We start from the raw sequence: 24,252 nt of genomic DNA on the forward strand, positions 1-24,252 counted from the left end.
AACAACCAATCAAAATTCATTGTTAATTATATTACTATTACTTCTTTTTATATTATTTATTTTAATTTCATTATTTATTTTAATTTTTTATTTTTTTTTATTTTTATAATTTTGATTAATTAAAAAAATAGACCACACGCCAACATATTAAATGATTTATAAAATAATTTATTTTTATATAATCCATCGATTATCTTAATGATTTTTTTAAAAAGATTTTTATTATTATATCAATTGAAAAATAAAATTTATATTAAAATAATTTATAAAACATATAATTGAATTGTTTTTTTTTTCAAAAAGTTGATATATATTTTTTATAGTAAATAATTATAACATTTTTTAGTAATTTGCATTGAAAATAAAATTAGAATTTTATACTAAATATAGTATTTTGTTATTTTTTCATGTTAAATTTAGCATAAAAAATGACACTGTATTGTGGATGCTCTAATACACTGTACACCAAATAAGAGAAGAGATGAGAAGCTAGAGAATGAAGGAAAAGTTTGAAGAAACTCTTCTTTGTCTACTATTTCTTGTTAAATTTATTCTATACACTTCGATTTGAGTTTTACTATGTTTAGAATTTAACATTTCTCTAACACTTTTATGATTATTTGTCTTAAATTATTTAATAATTTTGTTAATTCTATACTTTTCATATTTAAAGGAACTTGATTAATTTTAGTGAATCGTTTGTGTTATGTTATTAAATTTTAGCATTTTCTTTCTTGGTTAAATTATATTTTTAATTGATGACAATAATCTGAGAATGTGATTAAGTGTTTCCTATTTATTTTTGACGGCATAGATTATTACGACTAAGGTGAAAATTCAAATTTAATGAAATACTTGTATTTTGGTAATTGTTGTGAAATTTGGCATGTAATAAGAATTGAGCAATGCAACATTTTAAAAATTTGAGCAATTGATGGTGATGTTTAATGCAGTGTACGATTTATTATGTGAGTTTTTAAGCCTATGAAAATATATATCTTTTGTGCTTGTTCTTTTCGTTGTGTGAATTGAAGAGTGTCTATATTCTCTAGAACTTACTCTGTTGTAAAATTGCACAAATAGTTCAAAATGATAAATGATATTTAGGATTTAATTATTCTTTTTTTTTGAGAATAATGAAAATTTCATTAATAGAGAAATAAAAATACAACTTGATCAAATATTGAATAAATCAATACATTCAAGAAGTACAATAATAGAAAATCAGTAAAATAACAGAAAATCATATCTAATTTCTTCAATCGCATTGATGGAGCTCTTTGGATATGCAACTCGACGATCCATCCGCTCCACTCGAAGGTTATTTTAAACCACAAATCGACTCTTTGGTCTTTGAATGAGTCCAATTGAGAGAATATTAAAAATAAGATTTCTACTGATAGCACTTCAGATCTACGCTCCGTAGATAATTCCATCAAGGAAATAACAAAACCCATAAAGGGTAAGACCCAGAACTCCACAAAGGAAGACAAAACATCCATAAAGGAAGAAAGAAAAATACCAACAGATCTTAGATCTGTGATTATTGACGGAAAATAAACTAAATACGAGATTTGAACAGAAAACGAGAAGGTAGGGAGGTGATTTTGAATCAAAAAGTGGCCAAAATCACCTCCCTCTTATTGCGGCTAGGGTTTCTGAAAAGAAAGAGAGAGTTTAGAGAGATGAGAGAGAATTAACAGTTTAGAGAGATGAGAGAGGATTTAATTATTCTTTAGACCATTCAAATAGTCTACCTTTTTACTTTTAGAGTTACCAATTTGAACCCTAGCCTATTTTTGTTTAGATTTAAGGTTTGAAAAACTACCGACCTTTTAAATTTTTTTCAATTGCACCCTCACCTTGTAATTTCTTCAATAGCACCCTATTTCGTATTTTTGGCTTTTAATAGCACCCCGACCTTATAAAACAGTCAATTTTACCCTATTTTGTATTTTTAACTTTCAATAGCACCATAAATCATCAAATTAAACTCATTTATCGAGGACTTATTTGAATTGTTTTTAAGTTAAAGGACTTGTTTAAAAGTTTCCAATAGAAAAGAATATGATTTCACCTTTAAATTTAGTTTTTTTTGAAAATTTTCAGCCTTATAGTAATCAAATCATCTAATTTTTTTTAATTTAGAGCGCTATTGAAAGCCAAAAATTGTCACGACCCAATTTCATGAATCGTGACCGGCGCTAGGGTATGGGTATAGTCGTACCAAAACCCGTAGCAAGCCTTGCGAAAAACAAATAAACATTAAACCTGCAGAAAACTGTTCGGGGGCAACCGAGACTCCAACCTAAGTCTAACAATTTATATTTCAGTTCTAATATAAATAACTTAAATATCCAAAATGCTCAACAACATGCCTTAAATATAATAATAAAATATTGCAGAGTAAACATGCCAATAATAAATAATCGAACAGATCGACAATCCCAAAGTGCTATAACAATGTAATATATTAACTAGTTCTACTGCGGTCTAAAAGTTTGAAAACAGAAGTAGTTTAAATAACATAAAACCTCAAAAGAATCGGAGTGGACCAGCTTTCAAATCATAAACCAGGAAAATTTGGGAAAACAACGGGGGTCAGATATACTGAGATGAGTTCGCAATACTATTTACATTTATTAAGTTTAAGACCCTTAAATCAAAACCTTTTTTACTAATATAATATATGATCATGGAATAACAGTATTGAAATGATCCCAGTGTAAGTATGACATAACATACTGAAAAACCCAAAGTGGACGGGAACAAATCCTCGTCATATACCAGCGTAAGTAAGACCATAGTCTGCCGATCCCAGAGTACTTACCGGTGCACACAGTCTCGATACAAGCCTATCGAGCAGCTCGTTTCAATCCAGATCCATAATCCGTAAAAACGGTTCAAAAGCATTTATAATATTAAAATATGATGCGTTACTTAATAAAGCGGTAAATAGCACTACAAACTCACTGCTTGCTTATCCACGTGATCTTGGCAAACAGCTAACCCTGCGTAAACTCCGAAGCACGAGCAGTCGACGGGTCTAAAATAATAAATAGGTTAATATCCGAGCGACCCCTAACTCTAAGATCACTAGACACCACGTAGGACTAGCACAATTTAATAACCAGATAAATCACAGAGAAACACAATTCTTAAATAAATTATAATGCCGTAAATAATTCAAGACTATTGAGTTCGCACTTAAATCCAATTCGAAAATATTATTAAAATAATATTTAAATGACAAATAAAATATATTCCTCAAATAATGGGTAATTAGCCGAGTTTTTCAAAACTACCAAACTAAACCCACATGTCGGTGACCCAAGTCCAAACCGACCCAACTGATATTCCAGAATTATAAACCACAGTTTATAATTATAATATTAAATAAAATATTAATTAATATCAAAATAGAACTCAATAGCTTGCAACCCAAGTAATTATAATTATCGCCAAAATATTCCCAATAATTAAATAACCAAATAAAACTAAAATATCACTTTAGCCCGCAAGGCCAAAATCTCAATTTACTAATTAAATAATAATTAGTAATAATTATTAATTTAATTTTTAAATAATTCAAATATTATTTTTAGGTCCAACAATAAATATGATTATTTTGACAACTTTTAAATTAAATGAAATCCTCGATTCTCATTTAATATAGTCACTTATAAAATCATATATATAATCTATAATAAATTAAAATTTAAAATATTAATGCCCAAAGTAAATTTCAATTTATAAAATAATATTATTTAAATTGTTAAGTGATAAGTCGAAACCAATTTCGTAAATAAATATTTAAAGGTAAAATATATATTTAAACACATTGGCACGTTACGCCAAAATCTCCAAAATAATAATTAATTATTAATACCCATTTTGCCATAATAATAAAATAATTAATTAAGTCTAAAATCATACAAATTAAAATTGGATTAAAATAAATTCTAGATTTAAAATAATAATGCCCAAGGTAATTAAAATCAAAATAAATAATTAAATTGTCGGAATAAAATTCGAAACTAAATCTGTAGATTTAAAATCAAAAATTCAATATAACATAGTTAATAAATAAGTTAAGGAATCAAAGGTTTTTAAGCAAAATAAAACAGTGACCATGAAGGCCCTTTAGTCAACAATTATAAAAACACCCAAACACCCACTGCCACTTCATCGTCATCTGCAAACATTCATAACACAATTTCTAACATATTATAGTAAACAAAACCCAAAGAACCAAATCTTTCCAAAATCATCAATTCCTTAGCCATAACACATCAAACAAGAAACAAAACTTCAACACAAGATTATAAGAGTCATGCTCACACAAAAGATAAGAGCCGACTCTAAAAGAAGCATTTGACAGAAACTACAAACTCACTGAATATCAATATCCCAAAAATTTAAGGAAACGACGATGGAAAATCACAAGTTAAATGTTAAGAAATTAACAACCCAATAACCAAGAGAATGAAATCATTAAGGTAGCCAAATCACAACCAAGGAAAATAATGAATCGGCAGAGGCATTTATGACCAAACTCACAGTTAAGGACAAAATAAAACGGTGAGATGACGACGATTAGAACGAGTTCGTTTACGTACCGTTTGACGAACGGAAGGTGTAGAAACGTAGATGAATGAGTCTACTATCACGGAGAACAAACAGAACTGATTTCGACCTCCGAACGGCTATGGAACGAATTAAATTTCAGAGAGGTCGATTAAACTTAAAACATAAAATTTTCAGAAAATGGTAAAACGGCGGCGATTGATACGGGTTCGTTTACATACCGTTTGACGAACGAAAAGTTGAGATTTGTAGATACGTGAGTCTTCTATCACTGGAAGGAAGCGGAACTTATTTCGGTTCTGAAACGATCAAGAACGAATCAAAATAGGGAGAGGTCGTTTTCAGCTAAAACTGAGATTAAAGGATTCAAAAGCTTACCTATGGCAGCAACTTCAGAAAGGATTTTGATCAGTGATTTCGCAGAGAAAAAGGGAAAGGATGACGGCTAGGGTTAGTATGAAGTGTGGTGAAGATTTTCTGTTTAGAAAACGTTTTAAAATAGTGAAAGGATCGAGAGAAATCCGGAGTAGAAGAGCCATGCACAGGCTGGTATGAAGGATGGACTAAGGTCTCGTTCAAGACCTTGGTTCTCAAACGAGAACCTTCAAAAATCAAGAAGGTCTCGTTCGAGAATCATGGTTTCGAACGAGACCTTCAACATTTCTTTTCTTTTTTTAAAAAAAAAAAAAAATTAAATCGCACCAACCATCGAACCGAACCACGAACTATACCCCAACACGAATTTCAAAGACGTAATTGATTCAAAGTTATTAACGAAACCCGCAAAATAAATTTCAAATTTTTTACGGGATATTACATTCTCCCCAACTTATTAAAAATTCGTCCTCGAATTTACCACAAAGCCAAGTAATAAAAAACTCAATTACAATACGTAAAACTCATATATAACTCAAATACGAAGTAACGCATCTTCGACGGAACGAAAGAACATATACGCAACACAACTTCTGATTTTCAAGATTTCTCACGACCGAGGGACAATTCAACTGATAACAAAATAAAAAATCGCTTAATTCCACCTAAGCAAAAACATCGCTGCAATCTCAAAAGTTTAAACAAAACTCCTACCCAAGGGTAATCCTATCATATATAAGACTGATAAGAGTTAAACCGAAGCAAATCATAACCAACACGCTACACGAGGAAAAGTTTCAAAGAAAAATATCAAGTCTCCCAGACTACCAAGCAACACGACAAGTGTAGGAACAATCCCAAAATTCAATCGAATCTTACTCCACTAGCGCCTACGCACAATAAAACTTATAGTAGCCACAAAACCAATTACCTCAAATGAGAAAGTTTAACAGCAAATCAAAATGTCATTCAGATCAAATGTGCTCTCACAAAATAACGGCTTAAAACTAAATACCACTAGAATCGTCCTGGTTTAACTAACTAGGATCATTCTTACAAATCATCAACTTCGAGAATTAAGACGTAAGAAAACACATAAAATTCTAAAGAATACATAACTTAAACTTCTGACAACAAATTTTTGTTTCCTCCTCTAAAATTTTGATCAAACAACTATAACCTCGAATCCTACAGAATACCATTTAGATCAAATCGCAACTAATCGGTTTATTGGTTATGCTCAAACAAAGTTTTATAGAAAACGCTTTCCGCAACACAAAATATATAATAACACAATTCGCCTTTAAATTGAAATTACTAGCACCTCAAGTTTAATTTCATTTTCAACCGAAAAAAATTAACCCGTTGAAAAATCCCTTTGTTCGTAAACGTACCAACAAAATAAACTCTCTCATCTTTTTTTTTAAATCATAATCGAATTTACTTTCAAAATAAATTCATGATTTTTATATAATCTTTCGTTTAGAAAAGTCTTAAAATCTATTTTTAAATCAAGCTGATAAAATTTCATCGTTTTTCCCAAAGATAAATTTTGCAAATGAGAATCCATTTGTTTACGAAATAGTTTCCATACCGGTATCAAAACTTTTTAAACAGATATTAAATCTGTAAAAACAAAATTGCTTTTAGTTCTTTATAAAAAAACACACACAGAGCTTAACCAATGTTCTTCAAAACAAAACTCCTCAAATCATATTCTCTAAGCTGACACAACTCTTTAATCCGGACCCAATATTTAAAAGGTCGGTAGTTTTTCAGACCTTAAGCCTTTTGTTTATTGAAACCCGTTTTATCACCACATTTATCTTTTTTTGTTATCCTCTTTTTGACTTGAAAAATTAAGTATATTTTTGGGAATAAATGCAAGGATTCTATGTTGTTCTAACTTGTGTTTATTAATGCATATCTCTTTGAGTTGAAAATTGTACTCCCTCCGTCCCATAAAGATAGAAAAAGTAGCTCTTTTACAAGAATTAAAAAAATAGTTAATTATAGGTAATTTGTGATAATTTTTTTAAATTGTCCTTTTAATTTCTTAAAATAAATCATAATAAATTAGTGATTCACACAACCCAAAGACATTATATAAATATTAGCCAATAGAATTTTAGATGCATAAAAAATATACATTGGAACTTTGAATCAATTAATATTGATATTAGGATATTTTAATAATTTTATAGTTAACTAACATTATTTTTTTATTTTTATAAGACAAAAAAAGTAGCTACTTTTTCTATCTTTACGGGACGGAGGGAGTATAACTTTTGCCTTGTAGTCTCTGAAAAGAAAAAAAAAGTGGTTAGAAAAAATATATGAGCATGAAAAGATAAATTTGAGAAATTAAGGCAATTGAACAAAGTCTATTTTGATTATTTGATACATTGAGTCGATATTTGCCATATGTAACCTTTATAGGTTATTTACACAAATCTCTCAAAAGTGGTCATGTTTAATATTTTTACCTCAGTTTTTTTATTTTTGCAGTAATCTCTCAATAAAATAGAAACATTTTTACAATTCACTCATAATCCAAAATAAGCTGATTTTATAATAAAATAGGACAATTTTGCCCCTTCTATACGTCATTTACAATAGAGCTATCTTTCTTTGAAGAAAAATAACTAACACTCCTCTTCAACCTCAAATTACATTCAAATTACCGCCATTACTGACATAAAAAAAGACCTAATCTCTTTCCCAAAATTGTAATCCTACCCTAAATCAAAGCTAATTCCTTCTTTTCTTTTATTTAACCACTGATTCAATGTTAATCTCAGTCAATTGCGGAGCAATTTAAATAGAGAAACATCACCGGTAGAACGGCAACCGAGCAACCTCGTCTAGAACATTTACACAATTGCAACTACTGCTGATCATATTAATTTTGGTAATGTTTTGTTTATTGATGTTTCAATTTATTTGTCTTTTTCATCATTTTGAATTGTATGTTTAATTCAAGAATTCCATCACAATCCCACATACTACAACTTTTCAATTGATAGGTTTTGAACAGTAGTTGACTTGAGGTATTATTGCCCTAGATAGTGAATATGTTAGTTCAAATCTGCAATATTGGATTAATTGATATTCGGTTACAACGAGAAAAGCCAACAATAGAGGTATTGCTAGATTAATTTATTTCAATTTTCATTTTTTTATATGAATATTTTCCATTTTTTAGAGGCTGCATTCTGCTACTTGGTGTAATGCTTATTAATTTCTGCTGAATTTGTTAAAGAAATATAGATTGCCAATATCTTATATTATTTAACAGATGAAGGTGTTGATTTAGACTCAATGCAAGATGAGTTGCAGACATCAACAAATTGAAGACCAAAGTGCAAATTTTGGCCGAACCAACTTGTAAATTATATGATGGAAACATTACAAACTATTGGTCATGGAGAAGACTCATAAAGTTTTGATTAATTAAAGAATGCTAGTGAGAATTATATTTGTCGGGTGCAAATAAACTAATATGTCAATTGTTTATTGAATAGAATGTTTGCAAGAACTAATAATCAATGATTTCATTTTTTTTGTTAATGATAGGAAATACTTTTACTTAGATATATCAAAATTTGTTTATTGTTAGATTGTTCTCTAAAATTAATTGCTTTACACATGTTTTGTAATATAGTTTTTTTTTATTTTACTTATTTCCAGGTTATGCAGCTAATGACCAATTTCTGTGTTTAACTTTGGCATGTGCAACTTCTTTGTACTTGTTTGTAAAATGTACTTTAAAGTAATTATACATCAACTCAATGCAAACTGAATGTAAATTTATAATTAAATTTAAAGAAGATATGATTCTAATTTGATATTTGGTTTTAGATAATAAAATTTACTTCTAGTTCATTTGAAGTTTACTTCTACTTCACTTCTAGTCGGTACATATTTTACTTCAAATTGATTTCGAATTTACAATTACTAACTAGTATATTTTTATTTATTTTGATAAGGATAAATTATCCAATTTGTAAAACAAACAATTGAAATTAAAATGATCGGAAAGAAAAGGACATGGAGATTGTAAAGGGTAGTAAGACAAATTTTACTAAAAACTGAATTAATCTAGTTCAGTTGATATAGGTTCACATCCGGTTCACATCAGGTTAATTTTTAGTTTTATAAACTGTCAAATATATTTCATTTAAAAGAGATATTCAATATGTATATTACACTAAATCTCAAAATTCTATTTATATAAAATGTCATTTAAGATTGTGAAGAGTAGGAAGATAAATTTTATTAAAAATTTAATTAAGGTAGTTCACATTAGGTTGATTTTTGGTTTTATAAACTATCAAATATATTTCATTTAAAAGAGATTGAATCAATTTGTATATTATATTAAATCTCAAAATTCTATTTATAAAATTTTATTTAAGATTGTAAAGAGCAGGAACACAAATTTTATTAAAAATTGAATTAAGGTAGTTCAGTTCATATAGGTTCACATCCAGTTCACATCACGTTAATTTTTGATCTTATATACTATCAAATATATTTCACTTAAAAGAGATATTCAATTTGTTATTACACTAAATTTCAAATTTCTCTCTATATAAAATGTCATTTAATATTGTAAAGAGTAATAGGATAAGTTTTATTAAAAACTGATTTAAGATAGTTCAGTTGATATAGGTTCACATCCTGTTCACATCAGGTTAATTTTCAGTTTTATAGACTGTCAAATATATTACTTAAAAGAGATATTCAATTGTATATTACACTAAATATTAAAATTCTCTTTATATAAGATATATTTAAGATTGTAAAGAGCAGTAAGATAAATTTTATTAAAAATTGAATTAAAATAGTTCAGTTGATATAGGTTTACATACAGTTCACATCCGGTAGATTTTCGATTTTATAGAATATTAAAGAGTTAATTGCAAATTAATACACAAACTTTACCTCAATTTGCAATTACAACACGAACTTTAAAATTTGGCAAATTGGTACACCGATTTTTATTTTTTGGCGAATTGATACACCGAACTGGAAAAATACTAACGTGGACATTGTCATATACAGCCACGTGTTGTTGTAGGATTGGTCGGTGTACTAATTTGCCAAAAAAATAAAAATTGGTGTATTAAATTGCCAAGTTTCAAAGTTCGTGTTGTAATTGCGAATTAGGGTAAAGTCCGTGTATTAATTTGCAATTAACCCAATATTAAATACATTTAACTTAAAAAAGATATTTAATTTGTAATCAATTTAATAATTTTTTATTTTAATATACATTGAAACTATTTTTTCACCTCTTTTAATGTTTGAGTAATTCCAAAGTTATGTATTTTTCATTTTTAATATATATTTTTGTCATGCAGTAATCTCAGGCCACTTTCTCTTTTCTCAAATGTTGTATCACAATAGATGTAATGAAACCATATAGATATAATCATAAAGTGAAAGCTTAAAACTTTCAATTTACCATTTTTTTTTTGGTAAGCCCATCCGGTTTCCAAGGCTTCGCCTTGACTAATCCGGATCCGACCCGTGTCGCGCACCTGGCATGGTGGGTGAGTCTTCCAGTGGGAATTTTCTGCATTCACAAGGACTCGAACCCGAGACCTTGCTTAAGCGATACCAAGCCGCTTACCACTTGTACCAACTCCCATTGGTTTTCAATTTACCATTTTAATAACCATTAATGCTACCATTTTAATAACCATTAATGCACAACGATATACATTAATCATTTCCTGCATAAAGAAGGAACATTAGTCACTTCAATTTATCACTTTAAGTCTCCAAGAATGTAGAAAACAGATACACTAATCATTTCCTGCATAAAATATGTACATAATCCTTATTATGAATTCAAAAGTTAACCAATAACATATTAAGCCTCTCTATAAACTTTTGAAAATGGTAAGATGATGAAACAACAGTTCTGGAATCTTACCAACACCCACATTCACCTTCACATGGTCATTCTTTGGGGATTCCAATTTAATAAAACATCAGCCTTGCATGCTCAATTATTGTAATTTTTGCTTCAGTATAGTCAAAACTCAAAAGTTAAATAGAGCTCTACCCATAAATTGTACAAATTCAGTTCTTATACAACGAATATTTAAATGGAAATTCAAAATCAACATTAAGCAAATTAAAAACAAAACTTAAACTTGGCCACCTCTACCACAACCCATCCAACCAACCACGCAAGCATAATAATAGGATCAGACTATAATAGCGGCAGCTGTGAAGATGAAGGAGAAGAGTTTAACGAAAAAGGTGATTCTTTTACTGTTAATAAATCGTGAGGGCTGAAGAAAAAAGGGGTAAATTATTTAGTGTAATAGAAACACAATAAGAAACATATACTATAGGAAGGGATAAAATAGGAGTGACAAATATAAAAAGGTAGGCATGAAAAGAATATTTTAAAATTGAGAGATTTTTGCAAAAAATAAAATTCTGAATCACTAACATAAACATTTGAAATTTTGAGGGATTTCATGTAATTTTATCAACCTTTATCCTACCTTTTTACTCAAGCCTTATTACAACCCGAGTAAAGTTTATTTTGATTTGAATAGTTCGATTTGACTAAATAGTAGAATGACGGACAAAAATCAAGTTTATGGTAGAATTATAATGTTTCAATTTGAATGCTTAAATTTGATAAATCTTTAAACACACAAAAGTGTACGTTATGAGATATTTTTTTCATGTGATTATACTACTTAAACATTATTTTATTTTTTTAAATATGGACTAATTTATCGTAAAAATTACTTAAATGTCAAATTATATTTTATTTTTCCTTCTGTTTTCTTGTTGAATAATATAATTACCAGTACTAGTAAAATTAATTAATTAGACTATCAAAATTAAATTTTATGAATATTTTATCAGTTTGATCTTAAATATAGATAAATAAAATCATTTTATCTTTTTAATTTTAGAAATAAAAATGCATAAGCGTGGAAACCGTGTATAGATATGGTAAAAATATAGTTAGCAATTATAAACCTCTGAGTGCAACATCTTAGCAAATGTACACCCAAAATTAGGTATAACATCATCATCTAATCTAACACACACCCAACATTATTCCTCATCTTCTCTTCCATTGCTTAAACAATACAAAAGACGAATAAATTAGAAATATTAATTATCCATTAAACCCTAAAAATTATTTTATCTCACAAATCTAGCAAGGCAAATAAAACCCTCCAAAACAAATTACAACATGCTCTTTATCAAATCTCATTCATTATTGCTTCATACACCAATAATAATATTAATAATATTATTATCTTCAACCCTAATTCCACTTTCTAATGGAGATTCTATGTTTCATGATCAGCTATTACCAATACAAAACAAATTACATCCTCAAGGTGTTCTGAATTTTCTTTTCTTTTTTTCTTTTGATAATTGGGGAGGAAAAACATTTGCGGGAGGAAATGAACTCATAACCGAAGCAGAATTTTCTTTTTCTTTTTCCTTTTTTTTTTAATTAAAACGGGGTTTCTTAGTATTTTTTTTAATATGAATTTTCATTAATTTGCATGCATGCAAATATGTAATGTTTATGTAGGGATTCAAAGAATGGAAAGATCGGTCATTGAGGAAAATAATGTGACAGTGAAGAACTCGTCAACTTTGATATTAGCAGCAGAAAAGACACACAGGAGAGACCCTTTTAATAATTATAGTTACTACACAGGTGGATGGGATTACAGAAGTTTGCATTACTGGGCTGTGAGTTTATTAATTTTTCTTACATTTTCTTTTTCATGGGTGATTCGTTTTTATTTTTTCATTTCTGATGGGGCATATTATTTTTTATAGTAGATTCTTGAATCCTGCATTTAAATTTTCAAGATTGTAACTTTTTTACCTTTCTTGGCTATATTTCATGCTAATAATTATGTCATAGAAATCTCTGTTTATGATCCCCTAATTAGTTGTTTTTTTTTAACATTCCTAAAATTTATTTACTCATAAATTACGCCTTAAGTTGTGCTTATTTATGATCTAATTGGAAGGGGAATTTCTTTTTAAATATTACAAACTAGTTATGCTATTTAACCTTTTTTTTAATTTACCTCAGTGGCAATATAAAAATGAATAAATTAAAAATTGATTTTTAAAATGTATACTTTTGGAGTGTCACATAAGAAGGGACATTTAAGGTGGTACAATAAAATGATGGGTTAGCATTTTCCATTACATTAAGGGGAGAGGAATGATACTTTAATTTGTCTTAATACTTGTCATAAAATAGGGATAATTACTATTATCTTCATATAAGTTTAAGTCCAAAATACTGTTTTCCCATGAATTTTAGAAAATTACAATTTTTCTCCTTATATTTATAATTGGTCTATCCCAAAAAATCTCGAGCTATTAACTCCTTTTAATTTCACCACAACATTGTAAATCGCCAATTATTCCCAAATTCACACCTTTCACTTTCAATTGTATATATTAAATTGGTCTTTTTTTCATAGGACAAAAGTTTAAAAAAGGGATTGGGATTCCCTCAAGTTCATTTCAACTTGAGGGGTCATGTTTAATAAATCTACACCGTTCATTACTAAATGAATGGTGTAGATTAAAAAGGTACAATTTTAATTAAATTGATCTACACCATCCATTTTACAATGAATGGTGTAGATCGTGAACATTACCCCCTCAAGTTGAAATGAACTTGAGGGGATCCTAATCCTTAAAAAAGTTATTCATTTTGATTTTTTCAAATTGTAATGAGTTCAAATAGGTCATTTATAAGGTTCTTTTTTTTGAATTTTTTCAAATGGAAAAAAATTCAATTTACAAAATTGGATACAATTGAAACTCAAATGTGTGAATTTGGATACAATTGGTGATTCTATAACGTCGGGGTGAATTAAAAAGAGACGAAAAAATCAAAAAAAATTAGTGACATTCAACCTTTATAATTTATATAAATGAAACCCCCTTGTTACTGAGGGCTTTAGTTAAAAAAAAAAAAGAAATATGAGAGGGAAACGGTAAATTTTTAAAACTCATGAAAACAACATTTCGTACCTAAATTCATGAGCATAATAATAATTATATGTCCCTAATAGATAATTTTGCTACAATTAAAACACCTAATTAAACGGCTAAAAAGCACTTGAGCAAATTTAAGAGGAGGTTGGTCCGTACCGTAGAGTTGCTGTGAAGACAAAAGCTCATTTTCATTTTTTTTTTTTGAATAAAAATTGGTTGATTGCAGTCGGTTACATTCTCGGCTGCTCCTTTGTTCATCACGGCTGTGGTATGGTTCGTAGTATTAGGGGTGAGCCTGTGCTGTGCATGCCTATGCTGCTGCTGCTGCAGAAGTAAAAAGAGTGTTGGATATTCTCAGTTAGCTTATGCACTTTCACTATTCTTTCTCATACTTTCTACTGCTGCAGTCATGTAAGTTTCCTTCTGCCTTCATCATTTCGTTAATTGTTTACATTATATATCACATCCATGAGGGTCTGCATTCGGCTTGAACCAAATCGAATCGAGCAAAACTATTTTTTTTTAAGTCGATTAGAAGCAAATTTAGGGTATTAAAATTTTGGGGTCATCATGTTTTGGTGTTATTGCATGTTGGTTAGAAATTTAATTTATTTCAATTTAGACACCGAATATTAAAATTATGAAGAGCAGGAAGGTTTCATTGCAATTTCAGGCAAAATTAAATTTACGTCCCGCATCATATTTTCTCTTACATCATTTTATTTCCTTTAGGTGTAAGAAAAAAAATTAACCCGAGTTGGCTCAATTGGTCACAAGTTTGAACAGTAAGCATGAAACTTAAAAGAACCAAGTTTCGAATCTCATATATCCCACAAATGGGACTTATTGGAAACATTTATGAATGAGTTGTTAAAAGGTCCATATTAAATGGGAGGTTCGGGCGGTGGGATGCCGAGGCTAGCTTCCCCGAGGGTTTACCCAGGTGGTCGGGCTCCGTCTGGGGTTTCCTCGTCACCTAAAAAAATTAATTCTCTAGAACACGACAAGATTTGTTGCCACATAGATTAATTGGCTTTCTAAAAAAATTAATCTTGCTTGTAATTTTAAAATTTAGTGTCTAAAATGAAACAAATTAGAGTTTTCTGATCAAAATGAAAAAACACAGAAGTTTAGTGATCCTAAAAAGTGTGTAAATTGAAACAAATTAGAGTTTACTTATCAAAATAAATAATACTATAAAAATTTATTGACCCTGAAAAGTGTCGAGACTGAAATAAATTAGAGTTTTCTGATAAAACGAAATAACACAAAAGTTTGTTTTGTGATCCTGAAAATTTGATATTTAGAATATTTTTAAATCAAATCAAATCAAACCCGTTGGTTTGGTTTGCACCAATAGTGAATTGAATTTTTTTAATTTTTAATCAAACCGACCTAAAAACTAAATTACTTTTATAATGTCAAACTGAACCTATCTGAATTTATTCGTTCTTTTATTTAGTTTGGTTCTGTTTTTGCGTACCTCTACATAGATTATAAGTAAATTATGTTGTTGAAATTTTAAGATAAATTAATTTTGATTTCAGAATTGGATGTATTGTTCTATACATAAACCAGGACAAGTTCAGCAAAAGTGTAGCATATGTGTTGGAATTCATTCTGAAGAAAGGCATTTCGATTTTCGAATCATTTATGAGTATAGTGACTGCATTTGGTTCAGCTGCCAAAGTTTCTGTCAATCAAGTCCCTCTCCCTCCTGATCTGCAGAATCATATCAATTCTGTTAATCAAATGATTCAGTCCACAGCTAATGTTCCTCAGCTTCAATCAATTGCCAACGCCAAAACTATTCAACGAGTTTTAGTCCCTGCGTAAGAAAATTAACTGTTTCTTTAATTTCTTGTTTAGGTTATTTTTTATTTTTAAGTTTTTTGTTTGTTATGAGTTTTGATATTTTTTATCTGTTAATCTCTCTCTGTAGGAGCCTGGCTCTTAACATAGTTGCTGCCATTATGCTCATCTTGGCACTGTTTGGTTTATGTAAGTCAATTTGTTCTTCACCATTTCTATAGGCTTAATCGCCCAAAAAGGCCAAAACTTATTAATAAAAATTGGTTTTCTTGGGTGATTTGGCCATTTACATACTGTCAATTGTAATTATATGATTCATATATTAATCATTTCACTTCATCTTTCTATTCGTATGATTGGCTTCAGTATGTGCAATTTGCGGCTTCCAATGCTGTATTTATGTGTAAGTGATCAATCTTAGTATTCTTTTATACCATTAAATTTTTGAAAGAAATTCATTTACTATAGGGGTATGAGTTATTTTTTCAATCTTTTATGTGCGGTTTGCGGGTTAAAAGTCGGACTAGTATCAAAATTTTGTTCTATGCCTCGATTTGGTAACAAATACTTCTTCTATCGAAATAGAGCTAGAACTTTTAATTAATTTCCATTGGACAATCGGTGACAGAATATTTTGCTATCACTTTAAATGGTGTATGACATGACAAACCGATATACCAATATATTCTAAGAATATGCTTCATCCAATTACCATATTAAATCAGAAAGTAGTAAGGTATCATCAGCTTAAACAAAAATTAATTTTTCGGTACCACTTTGATACGAATTGAAATTTTGATACCAATTTGAAATATAATGCAATGGTTTGGTGCAACTCAGCCTTTTAATCAGTGGTATGTGTTGGAAATGATGAATTCTAATTAGCTACATTGCAGATTGGCAGTCTTAGGGTGGATCCTTGTCACAATGGCATTTATTTTATGTGGAATATTTCTCATTTTCCACAAGTAAGCCCTATTAATTTCTCACTTTAATATCCTCATAATGAACTAAAATGTCTGGTAAATAATTCTTAAAATCTGATGAAACTTTCAGTGCGGTGGCAGATACATGTGTGGCAATGGATGATTGGCTTCAAAATCCGACAGCAGATTCACCGCTGAGTCTTCAGTTTCTTCCTTGTATGGACAAGAAAACTGCAGAAGAAACCTTGGCAACTACCAAAGAGACCAGCTCTTATATGATTAACTCCATTAACACCTACATCTCTGAGGTAGCCAACAAAGACTTATTGTCTGCTACGGGACCTTTAAATCATAAGCTATCCGGTCCGTTAGTTCCTCTTCTTTGTAACCCCTTCAATTCTGATTTGACAGACAGGAAATGTGTTCCTGCAGAAGTGAACTTCACAGACGCGGATCAGGTAATTAAAAATGATAATCTTCTTTGCTATAGAAAGTATGTTAAACTTGTCGAGTCCTACCTTTTGACGTTTTGTTTTTGTTTACGAAAAATGCTTATGCACTCTAGAACTCTGTATTTATAACCTGATGGTCGAGTTGTCAACACAACTTTAAGCTATGAAACTCGACTGCCAGGCTCATTGTTGCACGGAAACTTCTCGAGTCCTATATCTCAGATTGTGATTCTATCTTTAAGAATACTTCCAAGACTTCAAAACTCTGTATTTATAACTCATTCTTGTAAAAAAATATCATTTTACTATTGATACATGTTTATGTAATAATTTTCCATCATTTTCTTATACGTCTGCTACTTAATACATTCTGGTTATCACAGGAATGGAAAAAAAACACCTGTGAAGTTTCAGGAGTTGGTATTTGCATTACTCCAGGACGCCTGACACCGGCCACATACGCTCAGATGACAGCTTCTGCAAATGTCAGCTACACATTGTATAGCTCTGGAAAATTTCTAGTTGAGCTACTGGATTGCTCTTTTGTTCTAAACACATTCAAGGAGATCAGTGACACTTACTGTCCAAGCCTCAGGCGGTATAGTTTCTGGACATATGTTGGGTTGGTTATCATTGCAGCTTCGGTTATGTGTTCTTTGATCTTCTGGTTGTGTTATGGAAGAGAAAGACAACACAGGAAAACTACCAATAAGTACAAAGCTAGAGAAGATTTCAATCCATTTGCAGGTATTAGGGCCTGATGGTGAGTCCGTAATTTATCCCCTGTCAGGCTATGTTGCACGGAAACAGAAATAGCGAAACAAGAAACGTTAAATGGAAAATGGTAAACTTTCAAAATGTCGGAAGTATTTTTGTAAACGCCGAAATATAGGACTCGATGAGTTACCCTGTAATATTTTGTCGGGTTGTTGTCAGGATATATGTCAGGACATGCAAAAGCATCTTCTCTTTGCCGTTTTCTTTCTAGTCTGTGACTGAAGATATTGATTAGAAAAAGTTGCTGAAGAGAGACCAGCATTTTGATGAAATTTAAAGAAAACAAGATGTCGTTATTTCGAGTGTGGTGATTGATCGGGTAACCTTTCATTTTCAGAAAAATGAATGTTGGATTATCAAAATGTAACAAACTGAATATTGATAATCTTTCTGTAAAAGTAATATAATTGGATAACTGCAAAATATTTAACTCAGACTCATAGTTTGTCTTTGACTGGAAAATTTTGTGTATGAATATAGTTTGCCACGTAGGATTATAAATTTGTCGGTATATGTAGGACAATTGCCATTTTTGAATTGAATATCCAGTTTCATATGCCAAAAGCTTGCAATTTTTACTTTGAATAAACACACACAAAGTGACAAAGAAGAATTCAAACAATGTGGAGACAAAAACAGGAACTTGATCAAATCAGACGGACTTAAGATAATCCCACCAAATGTAAAGACAAGAATAAGTATTCCTTTGATAACATCTATAATTATTTACAGATTATTACATTATAAAATGCAAATTACTGTCAGAAAGATAATTTGATAAGGAGAATACAATGTTGTGCATCAAATCATTGCCTATTCTCCTCATTTTTTCAACATTCATTTCTGTCTCTCTTGGAACTTCTCAAATTCAACTCCAATCAACCCTCCATTTTCAAGGTACACTTTTTCTAATATTATTATCTTAAATTTGTTGTAATGGTAACTTTCTGTTATTGCAACGGTTTCGAAACTGTTACGAAACTGGCCTTGCATATGTAGTGGTGTTTGTTAGTTTCTTTACTGGATGCCAATGTTGTTCCTTCAAAAACTATATTATAGGAATTATCGAGGAACGCGAATACGATGTACTTTCATCAGCAACGAAGAAGCGGTTTGTTCTCGAAGGAGATAATGTTGAATTTTCTGATAACAAGTCTATGATTTTAGCTGCAAAGAGGACTCATAGGAAAGACCCTTTTGACAATTTTAAGTACTACAAAGGTGGATGGAACATAAGTGAAAAACATTATTTCTATGTAAGTTTCCATAAAACATAATTCAATATTAGATTTCTATTTGGGAGTAATTACAAAAGAAACTATGAACTTTAACGTATTTTGCAATTTTAACACGAACTTTCTATTTTTGCAGTCTGTTGCCTTTACTACAGCTCCTCTGTTCATCCTTGCTATGATATGGTTTCTTGGATACGCCGTAACCTTATTGATCATCTGTATTCGTCGCTGCTGCTGCAAGTTCAAGAATTACGACTATTCTCGAACAGCTTACGTCCTTTCTCTTACATTTCTCATATTCTTCACAGTTTCTGAAATGTCAGTCCACTCTCCATTTTTTTTTATGAGAACAACATGTTCATGACTTTGGACAGAGTTTTTTAAACCTATTTTTTGTTTTGGTTTCAGTATTGGGTGTATTGTTCTTTACACTGGACAGGAAAAGTTTCATGATAGTTCAACAAGTACACTTAAATTTGTTGTTCATCAGGCAGATAATACTGTTGACAATCTCACTATTGTGTCGGAGAATCTATCCGCTGCGAAGGGCGTTGGAATAGATCAATTTTCGCTACCTTCCCGTGTGCAAAACAGTATCAACAAAGTTAATGATATGATAAATTCGTCGGCGACTACTCTGCGGAAGACGACTGATGAAAATTCAGATCAGATACAGAAGGCTTTTGATGCTGTGTGAGTAGAACTTGCTCTCTAGACCTAACACGGACATCAAAGCGCCCTACGTGTTAGACTAATGCGTTGTTTGATTCAATTCTGCTCTAAAATTCATTTCATTTGCAAATGAATTTGTCTAGTTAATAAATCTAATGCAACTATATTTATTTGAACCTAATGCACCATAAGTTTAATGGATTCGATTATGTTTTCTATTCATGTAGACGGGTGATTCTAATCATAGTTACTGCTGTAATGCTCCTTTTGGCTCTTCTTGGTTTATGTAAGCATACTAATCCCGAGAATTCTATATTGCACGAAAACTTATCGAATGTTATACTTCAGCAATTTATTTGCAGAAATGCATATGAAAGTCCAAAATTTTATTCTTGTAACATGTTGTAAAACTAGTTGTTTAAGCGTTTCCAATTTTCGGCTTTTTTGTTTTGGCGTTTCTGTTTCCATGCTAGATAACAGCAATATTTCATGCTAACTAGCCTAGTTCTAAAACATTTTTCATTGTAGTCACTCTAATTTCTACTTATTTGGTTTCAGTGGTTTCAGTTTTTGGATATCAAACTTTGGTTTACATGTAAGGACTCTGATTCATGTCTATAACGCATTATGCAAACCTGAGATTCATTAATCTGTTACTTTCTACTCTTTGAAAACTGATCTGTCACTAATTAATTGCAGATTAGCAACTTTAGGATGGATCCTTGCTACAATCGCATTGCTTTTATGCTGTGTATTTCTCATTCTTCATAAGTAAGTTGAATTGTTCATGCATTATGCATACTGGTATTGCTTAGACAGAGTCGAGTGATCAGCTCGCGAACTACTGATCCAGTTGAGCTCGTATTCGAGCTACTCGAGTCAACTGCCAAATCGAGTTCACCTATTAAGATACTCGGCTCGACAAGCTCACCAGCTTAATCAAACTTTGCTTAATTTACTCTCTTATCATTTTTAATTATATATATTTACAATAATATCCAAATTTAAACCAAAATTTAATTTTCGATGTTTAAAAAAATATTCAAATTGAGTCTGACAATTAAAAAACTTAATTTACTCGATTAAGTTTGAGTCGACTTTCGAGCTTCAAATATTAGACTACAATTCAGCTCAAACTTGACGGGGATTCGACTCGACTCAACTACACGCCTCTAGCTAGTTCAGCATCACTGTTAATCTCATTTCTCCCTGACCAATCCAGTGTAGCTGGAGATACATGTGTGGCCATGGATGAGTGGGTTCAAAATCCGACGGCTCGTACAGCTCTGGATGACATTCTGTCGTGTGTGGATAAAGCAACTGCCCAACAAATCTTGTCGGAAAGCAAACAAGTTACATTTCAGCTTGATCTTGTCGTTAATTCCTTCATTAACAATGTCTCCAATGTCGACCCACCGAAAAACCTGCCGCCAAATCTGCCACCAGAACTTAAAAAATTGTACTATAATCAATCTGGTCCGTTGGTTCCTGTACTTTGTAATCCATTCAATTCTGATATGACTCCGAGAAAATGTGCTGCTGGTGAAGTAGACTTCGGCAATGCATCACAGGTAATTTTATCTCTACTTTAAAGTTTTTTTTTTTTTATGAAATCTAAGTTTTAAAGTTAACAGTAATTTTAAGATAAAAGGTATAAAAAAAACCCTCGTGATTTTCATAAAAGTACAAATCAGTCCTTTTATTTTTTTTTAGGTATAATTAAGCCCTCTTTATTTTCCAATAGAACAAATAACTCTTTTCGTCCAACACAATTAGAAACACTCGTTAATGGCTAACATGTCTCTCATCATCCTATAGGAAAAAATTCAAAAATAATTTTAATATTTAAAACATTTATCAAAAATTTGAGGGGTCAGTGTCCCAAAAGTAAACAAAAAGGGTTTATCTATTCGATTTTAAAACACCGAGGGTTTAATTATTTAACTTTAAAAACACGAGAATTTAATTGTGCCTCATAAATTAAAAGGCTGATCTGTATTTTTAATAAAAAGTCAAAGTTTTTTTTTTGTACCTTCTGCCTAATTTTAAGAGCAAATTATTCTGCTCATTTACCATAATCCCCAGTTTTGCCATTTATGTTTGAAAATTAGTTGATATAGTCATTTATTTTTATTTATCTTAACGTTTTAATTAAGGGTGTAAAAAATTTGGTTTATGTGGATTTTTAATTTTTAGAGCTCTCTTTTTAGTTAATCAATATCCAAAAAAAAACTTTCAGGTTATGAATATATATAGCGCTAAAAATACTATTTTATTCAAAAACCTATAACCCATTCATCCAAAAAAAAAACCTTTAACCCATATGTAACTCATATTTGAACTCCCCTAACTTTAATTGTTTCCTTTTTTTTTCTTTTTTTTTATTGTTAATCACTAGATCAAAGGACTTGATACGTCGAATTAAATTTCAGTTTTAGTCTTTAAACTCATTTTAATATAAATATAAATAAAAATTATATTTCTATGAAATCTAAAAGTTTAATAAATTTAATTTTAAAAAAGTAAAAAATATAAATTAATTTAATTTAAAATATAAATTGGATTTACTATACCCTCAGTTCTCATGAAAATATAATTTTAATTTATACTTATATCAGGAATAAGTTTAAAGACTAAATTAAATTCTTTAACTTAGTTGAGTACGTAACACTAAAAGTGAATGGAAAAATTAAAATATTATAGAAAAAATGAAGAACTGTGTCGTTTGATTTTCAAAGAAATAAAATTAGAAATTACTTCATATGTGAGGGATGTTAGGGATGATTTACTCTAATTTGAACCCTATTTTACTAGTCAATACTCCCTCCGTTCTTTTTTAGTTGTCCATTTAGTAAAATATATTTGTCTCTAATTAGTTGTTCATCTAGAATTTCAATGTGATTTTAGCTATTATCTTCCAAATTTATCCATCCCTAATAAATGACTCTATGTTTTCATTTAAAAAGCATTTATTAACTAATAGGGCTATATTAGTATTTTCTTTATAATTTAAGATAAAAGGAGCATTATCTTGGTATGTGTAATATTGGCTAAATGGACAACTAAAAAAGAACGGAGGGAGTATTAACAAATAAAAGTAGAGGGGTCCGATTCAAAAAAATGTAATTGTGCAAGAGATCAAATATGCATTTTGTCAAGTATATGTTCATATGTTCTGTCGCAGGAATGGAGCAAGTACATCTGCCAAGTTTCATCAAACGGTAGTTGCACCACAATAGGCCGATTGACACCAAAATTCTACAACCAGATGATATACGCTATGAACGTGAGCTATTCCCTTTATCACTACGGTCCGTTTCTGGTAGAACTCGTCGATTGCTCATTCGTACGTCAAACTTTTACGGGTATCATCGAACACCATTGTCCGGGCCTTAATCGGTACAGTGGATGGGTCTTTATTGGATTTGTAATGGTTTCAGTTGCTGTTATGATTTCTTTAATCTTATGGGTGTTGTATGCAAGAGAGAGACGTCAAAGGTTGTCTAGCAAGCAGTTTGTAGTTCTCTCTTCTCAGAATTCTGTAGGAGTACAGAGTCGTGTGCAGTAAGTTTTGGAGATTTTACTATACACATAGTAAGTTTACTTTTTCAAGCCTTGTATTATACAAAAAAAAATGATCATTACATAGAGATAAAATACTGTTAGCTGTTTGTAGTTATGATTGTCATTGGCAGCTTCTAAAATATTTTTAACATCACCTTGTAGTTTTATTGTTAAATATAGAATTGATTACTATCAATCACGTTTATTAGAAGTGGACAATAGAGTGCAAGTTTGAGAAAAGTTGAAATATCGCTCTACATGGTTTGATTTTAGATTTGTTAGGTAAAAATTTGGATTGTATTGTTTATTTATTATGAATTAATAATTCTACAACATGTTTTGGTTCTTTATTAGTTTTTGATTTTGTTTTGGTATCATTATGAATGTTGCGCCTAATATGTTCAATGAATTTCAAAAATAAAAATTGTATATTATAAGGTTTTATAAAATTTATAAGGTTTTTATAATTACATAATGTGTATATTATGGTAAACTTCACATTTGTTGTGATTATTCATAAATTGACATTTTTGTGATTTGTTTTCAGTTGCTCGTTAGTTATTAATTTTGGTTGAGTTAAATATGTAGTGAAGAAATTTCATAAAATAATTACTAAAATTCACTTATACAACTTATTTTTCTATTCTTATACTTACATTACCTAATTTTTCAAATAGACTAATTTTTACATAACTATTTATTAACGTGAAGATGAAGGAACACATAACTGAAATACTAAAATGAAAGTTCAAGACATATCTACAGATTCATAAATTTAATAAATATACCAATCATCCAACAAAACAGAAAAGTGTAAGAATTTAT

At 30.1% G+C, this 24,252-nt stretch overlaps 2 protein-coding genes and 1 long non-coding RNA gene across 3 annotated transcripts; all 3 read left to right on the top strand.

The window, feature by feature from the left end:
* Positions 1 to 7,606: 7,606 nt before the first annotated feature.
* On the top strand, positions 7,607 to 8,532 carry LOC126683067 (uncharacterized). Its single transcript, XR_007641595.2, has 2 exons — positions 7,607 to 8,105; positions 8,261 to 8,532. It is a non-coding gene; the product is annotated as an uncharacterized LOC126683067 (long non-coding RNA).
* Positions 8,533 to 12,017: 3,485 nt separating this feature from the next.
* Positions 12,018 to 18,252, top strand: LOC126680246 (uncharacterized). The gene is made up of 9 exons (XM_050375327.2): positions 12,018 to 12,350; positions 12,551 to 12,714; positions 14,216 to 14,400; positions 15,537 to 15,821; positions 15,932 to 15,990; positions 16,168 to 16,204; positions 16,698 to 16,769; positions 16,858 to 17,185; positions 17,563 to 18,252. Exons 1-9 carry the CDS (start codon positions 12,200 to 12,202, stop codon positions 17,938 to 17,940), a joined length of 1,659 nt encoding a protein of 552 aa, XP_050231284.1. The 5' UTR covers positions 12,018 to 12,199; the 3' UTR covers positions 17,941 to 18,252.
* A 492-nt stretch (positions 18,253 to 18,744) lies between these two features.
* LOC126682855 (uncharacterized) lies at positions 18,745 to 23,543 on the top strand. The gene is made up of 9 exons (XM_050378619.2): positions 18,745 to 18,853; positions 19,016 to 19,212; positions 19,328 to 19,509; positions 19,600 to 19,884; positions 20,091 to 20,149; positions 20,422 to 20,458; positions 20,563 to 20,634; positions 21,086 to 21,434; positions 23,048 to 23,543. Exons 1-9 carry the CDS (start codon positions 18,748 to 18,750, stop codon positions 23,429 to 23,431), a joined length of 1,671 nt encoding a protein of 556 aa, XP_050234576.1. The 5' UTR covers positions 18,745 to 18,747; the 3' UTR covers positions 23,432 to 23,543.
* The last annotated feature ends 709 nt before the right edge of the window (positions 23,544 to 24,252 follow it).

This window comes from Mercurialis annua, linkage group LG5 (genome assembly GCF_937616625.2).
Source record: "Mercurialis annua linkage group LG5, ddMerAnnu1.2, whole genome shotgun sequence".
Lineage (NCBI taxonomy): Eukaryota > Viridiplantae > Streptophyta > Magnoliopsida > Malpighiales > Euphorbiaceae > Mercurialis > Mercurialis annua.

What these genes read in the sequence shown, in the direction of transcription:
- LOC126682855 (XM_050378619.2), top strand. Translation starts at nt 18,748, where the DNA reads ATGTTGTGCATCAAATCATTGCCTATTCTCCTCATTTTTTCAACATTC. An exon ending in GTGAAAAACATTATTTCTAT is followed by an intron (nt 19,213 to 19,327) that starts GTAAGTTTCCAT and finishes CTATTTTTGCAG; the next exon opens with TCTGTTGCCTTTACTACAGC. An exon ending in TTTGGCTCTTCTTGGTTTAT is followed by an intron (nt 20,150 to 20,421) that starts GTAAGCATACTA and finishes ATTTGGTTTCAG; the next exon opens with TGGTTTCAGTTTTTGGATAT.
- LOC126680246 (XM_050375327.2), top strand. Translation starts at nt 12,200, where the DNA reads ATGCTCTTTATCAAATCTCATTCATTATTGCTTCATACACCAATAATA. An exon ending in GAAGTTTGCATTACTGGGCT is followed by an intron (nt 12,715 to 14,215) that starts GTGAGTTTATTA and finishes GGTTGATTGCAG; the next exon opens with TCGGTTACATTCTCGGCTGC. An exon ending in ACTTCACAGACGCGGATCAG is followed by an intron (nt 17,186 to 17,562) that starts GTAATTAAAAAT and finishes TGGTTATCACAG; the next exon opens with GAATGGAAAAAAAACACCTG.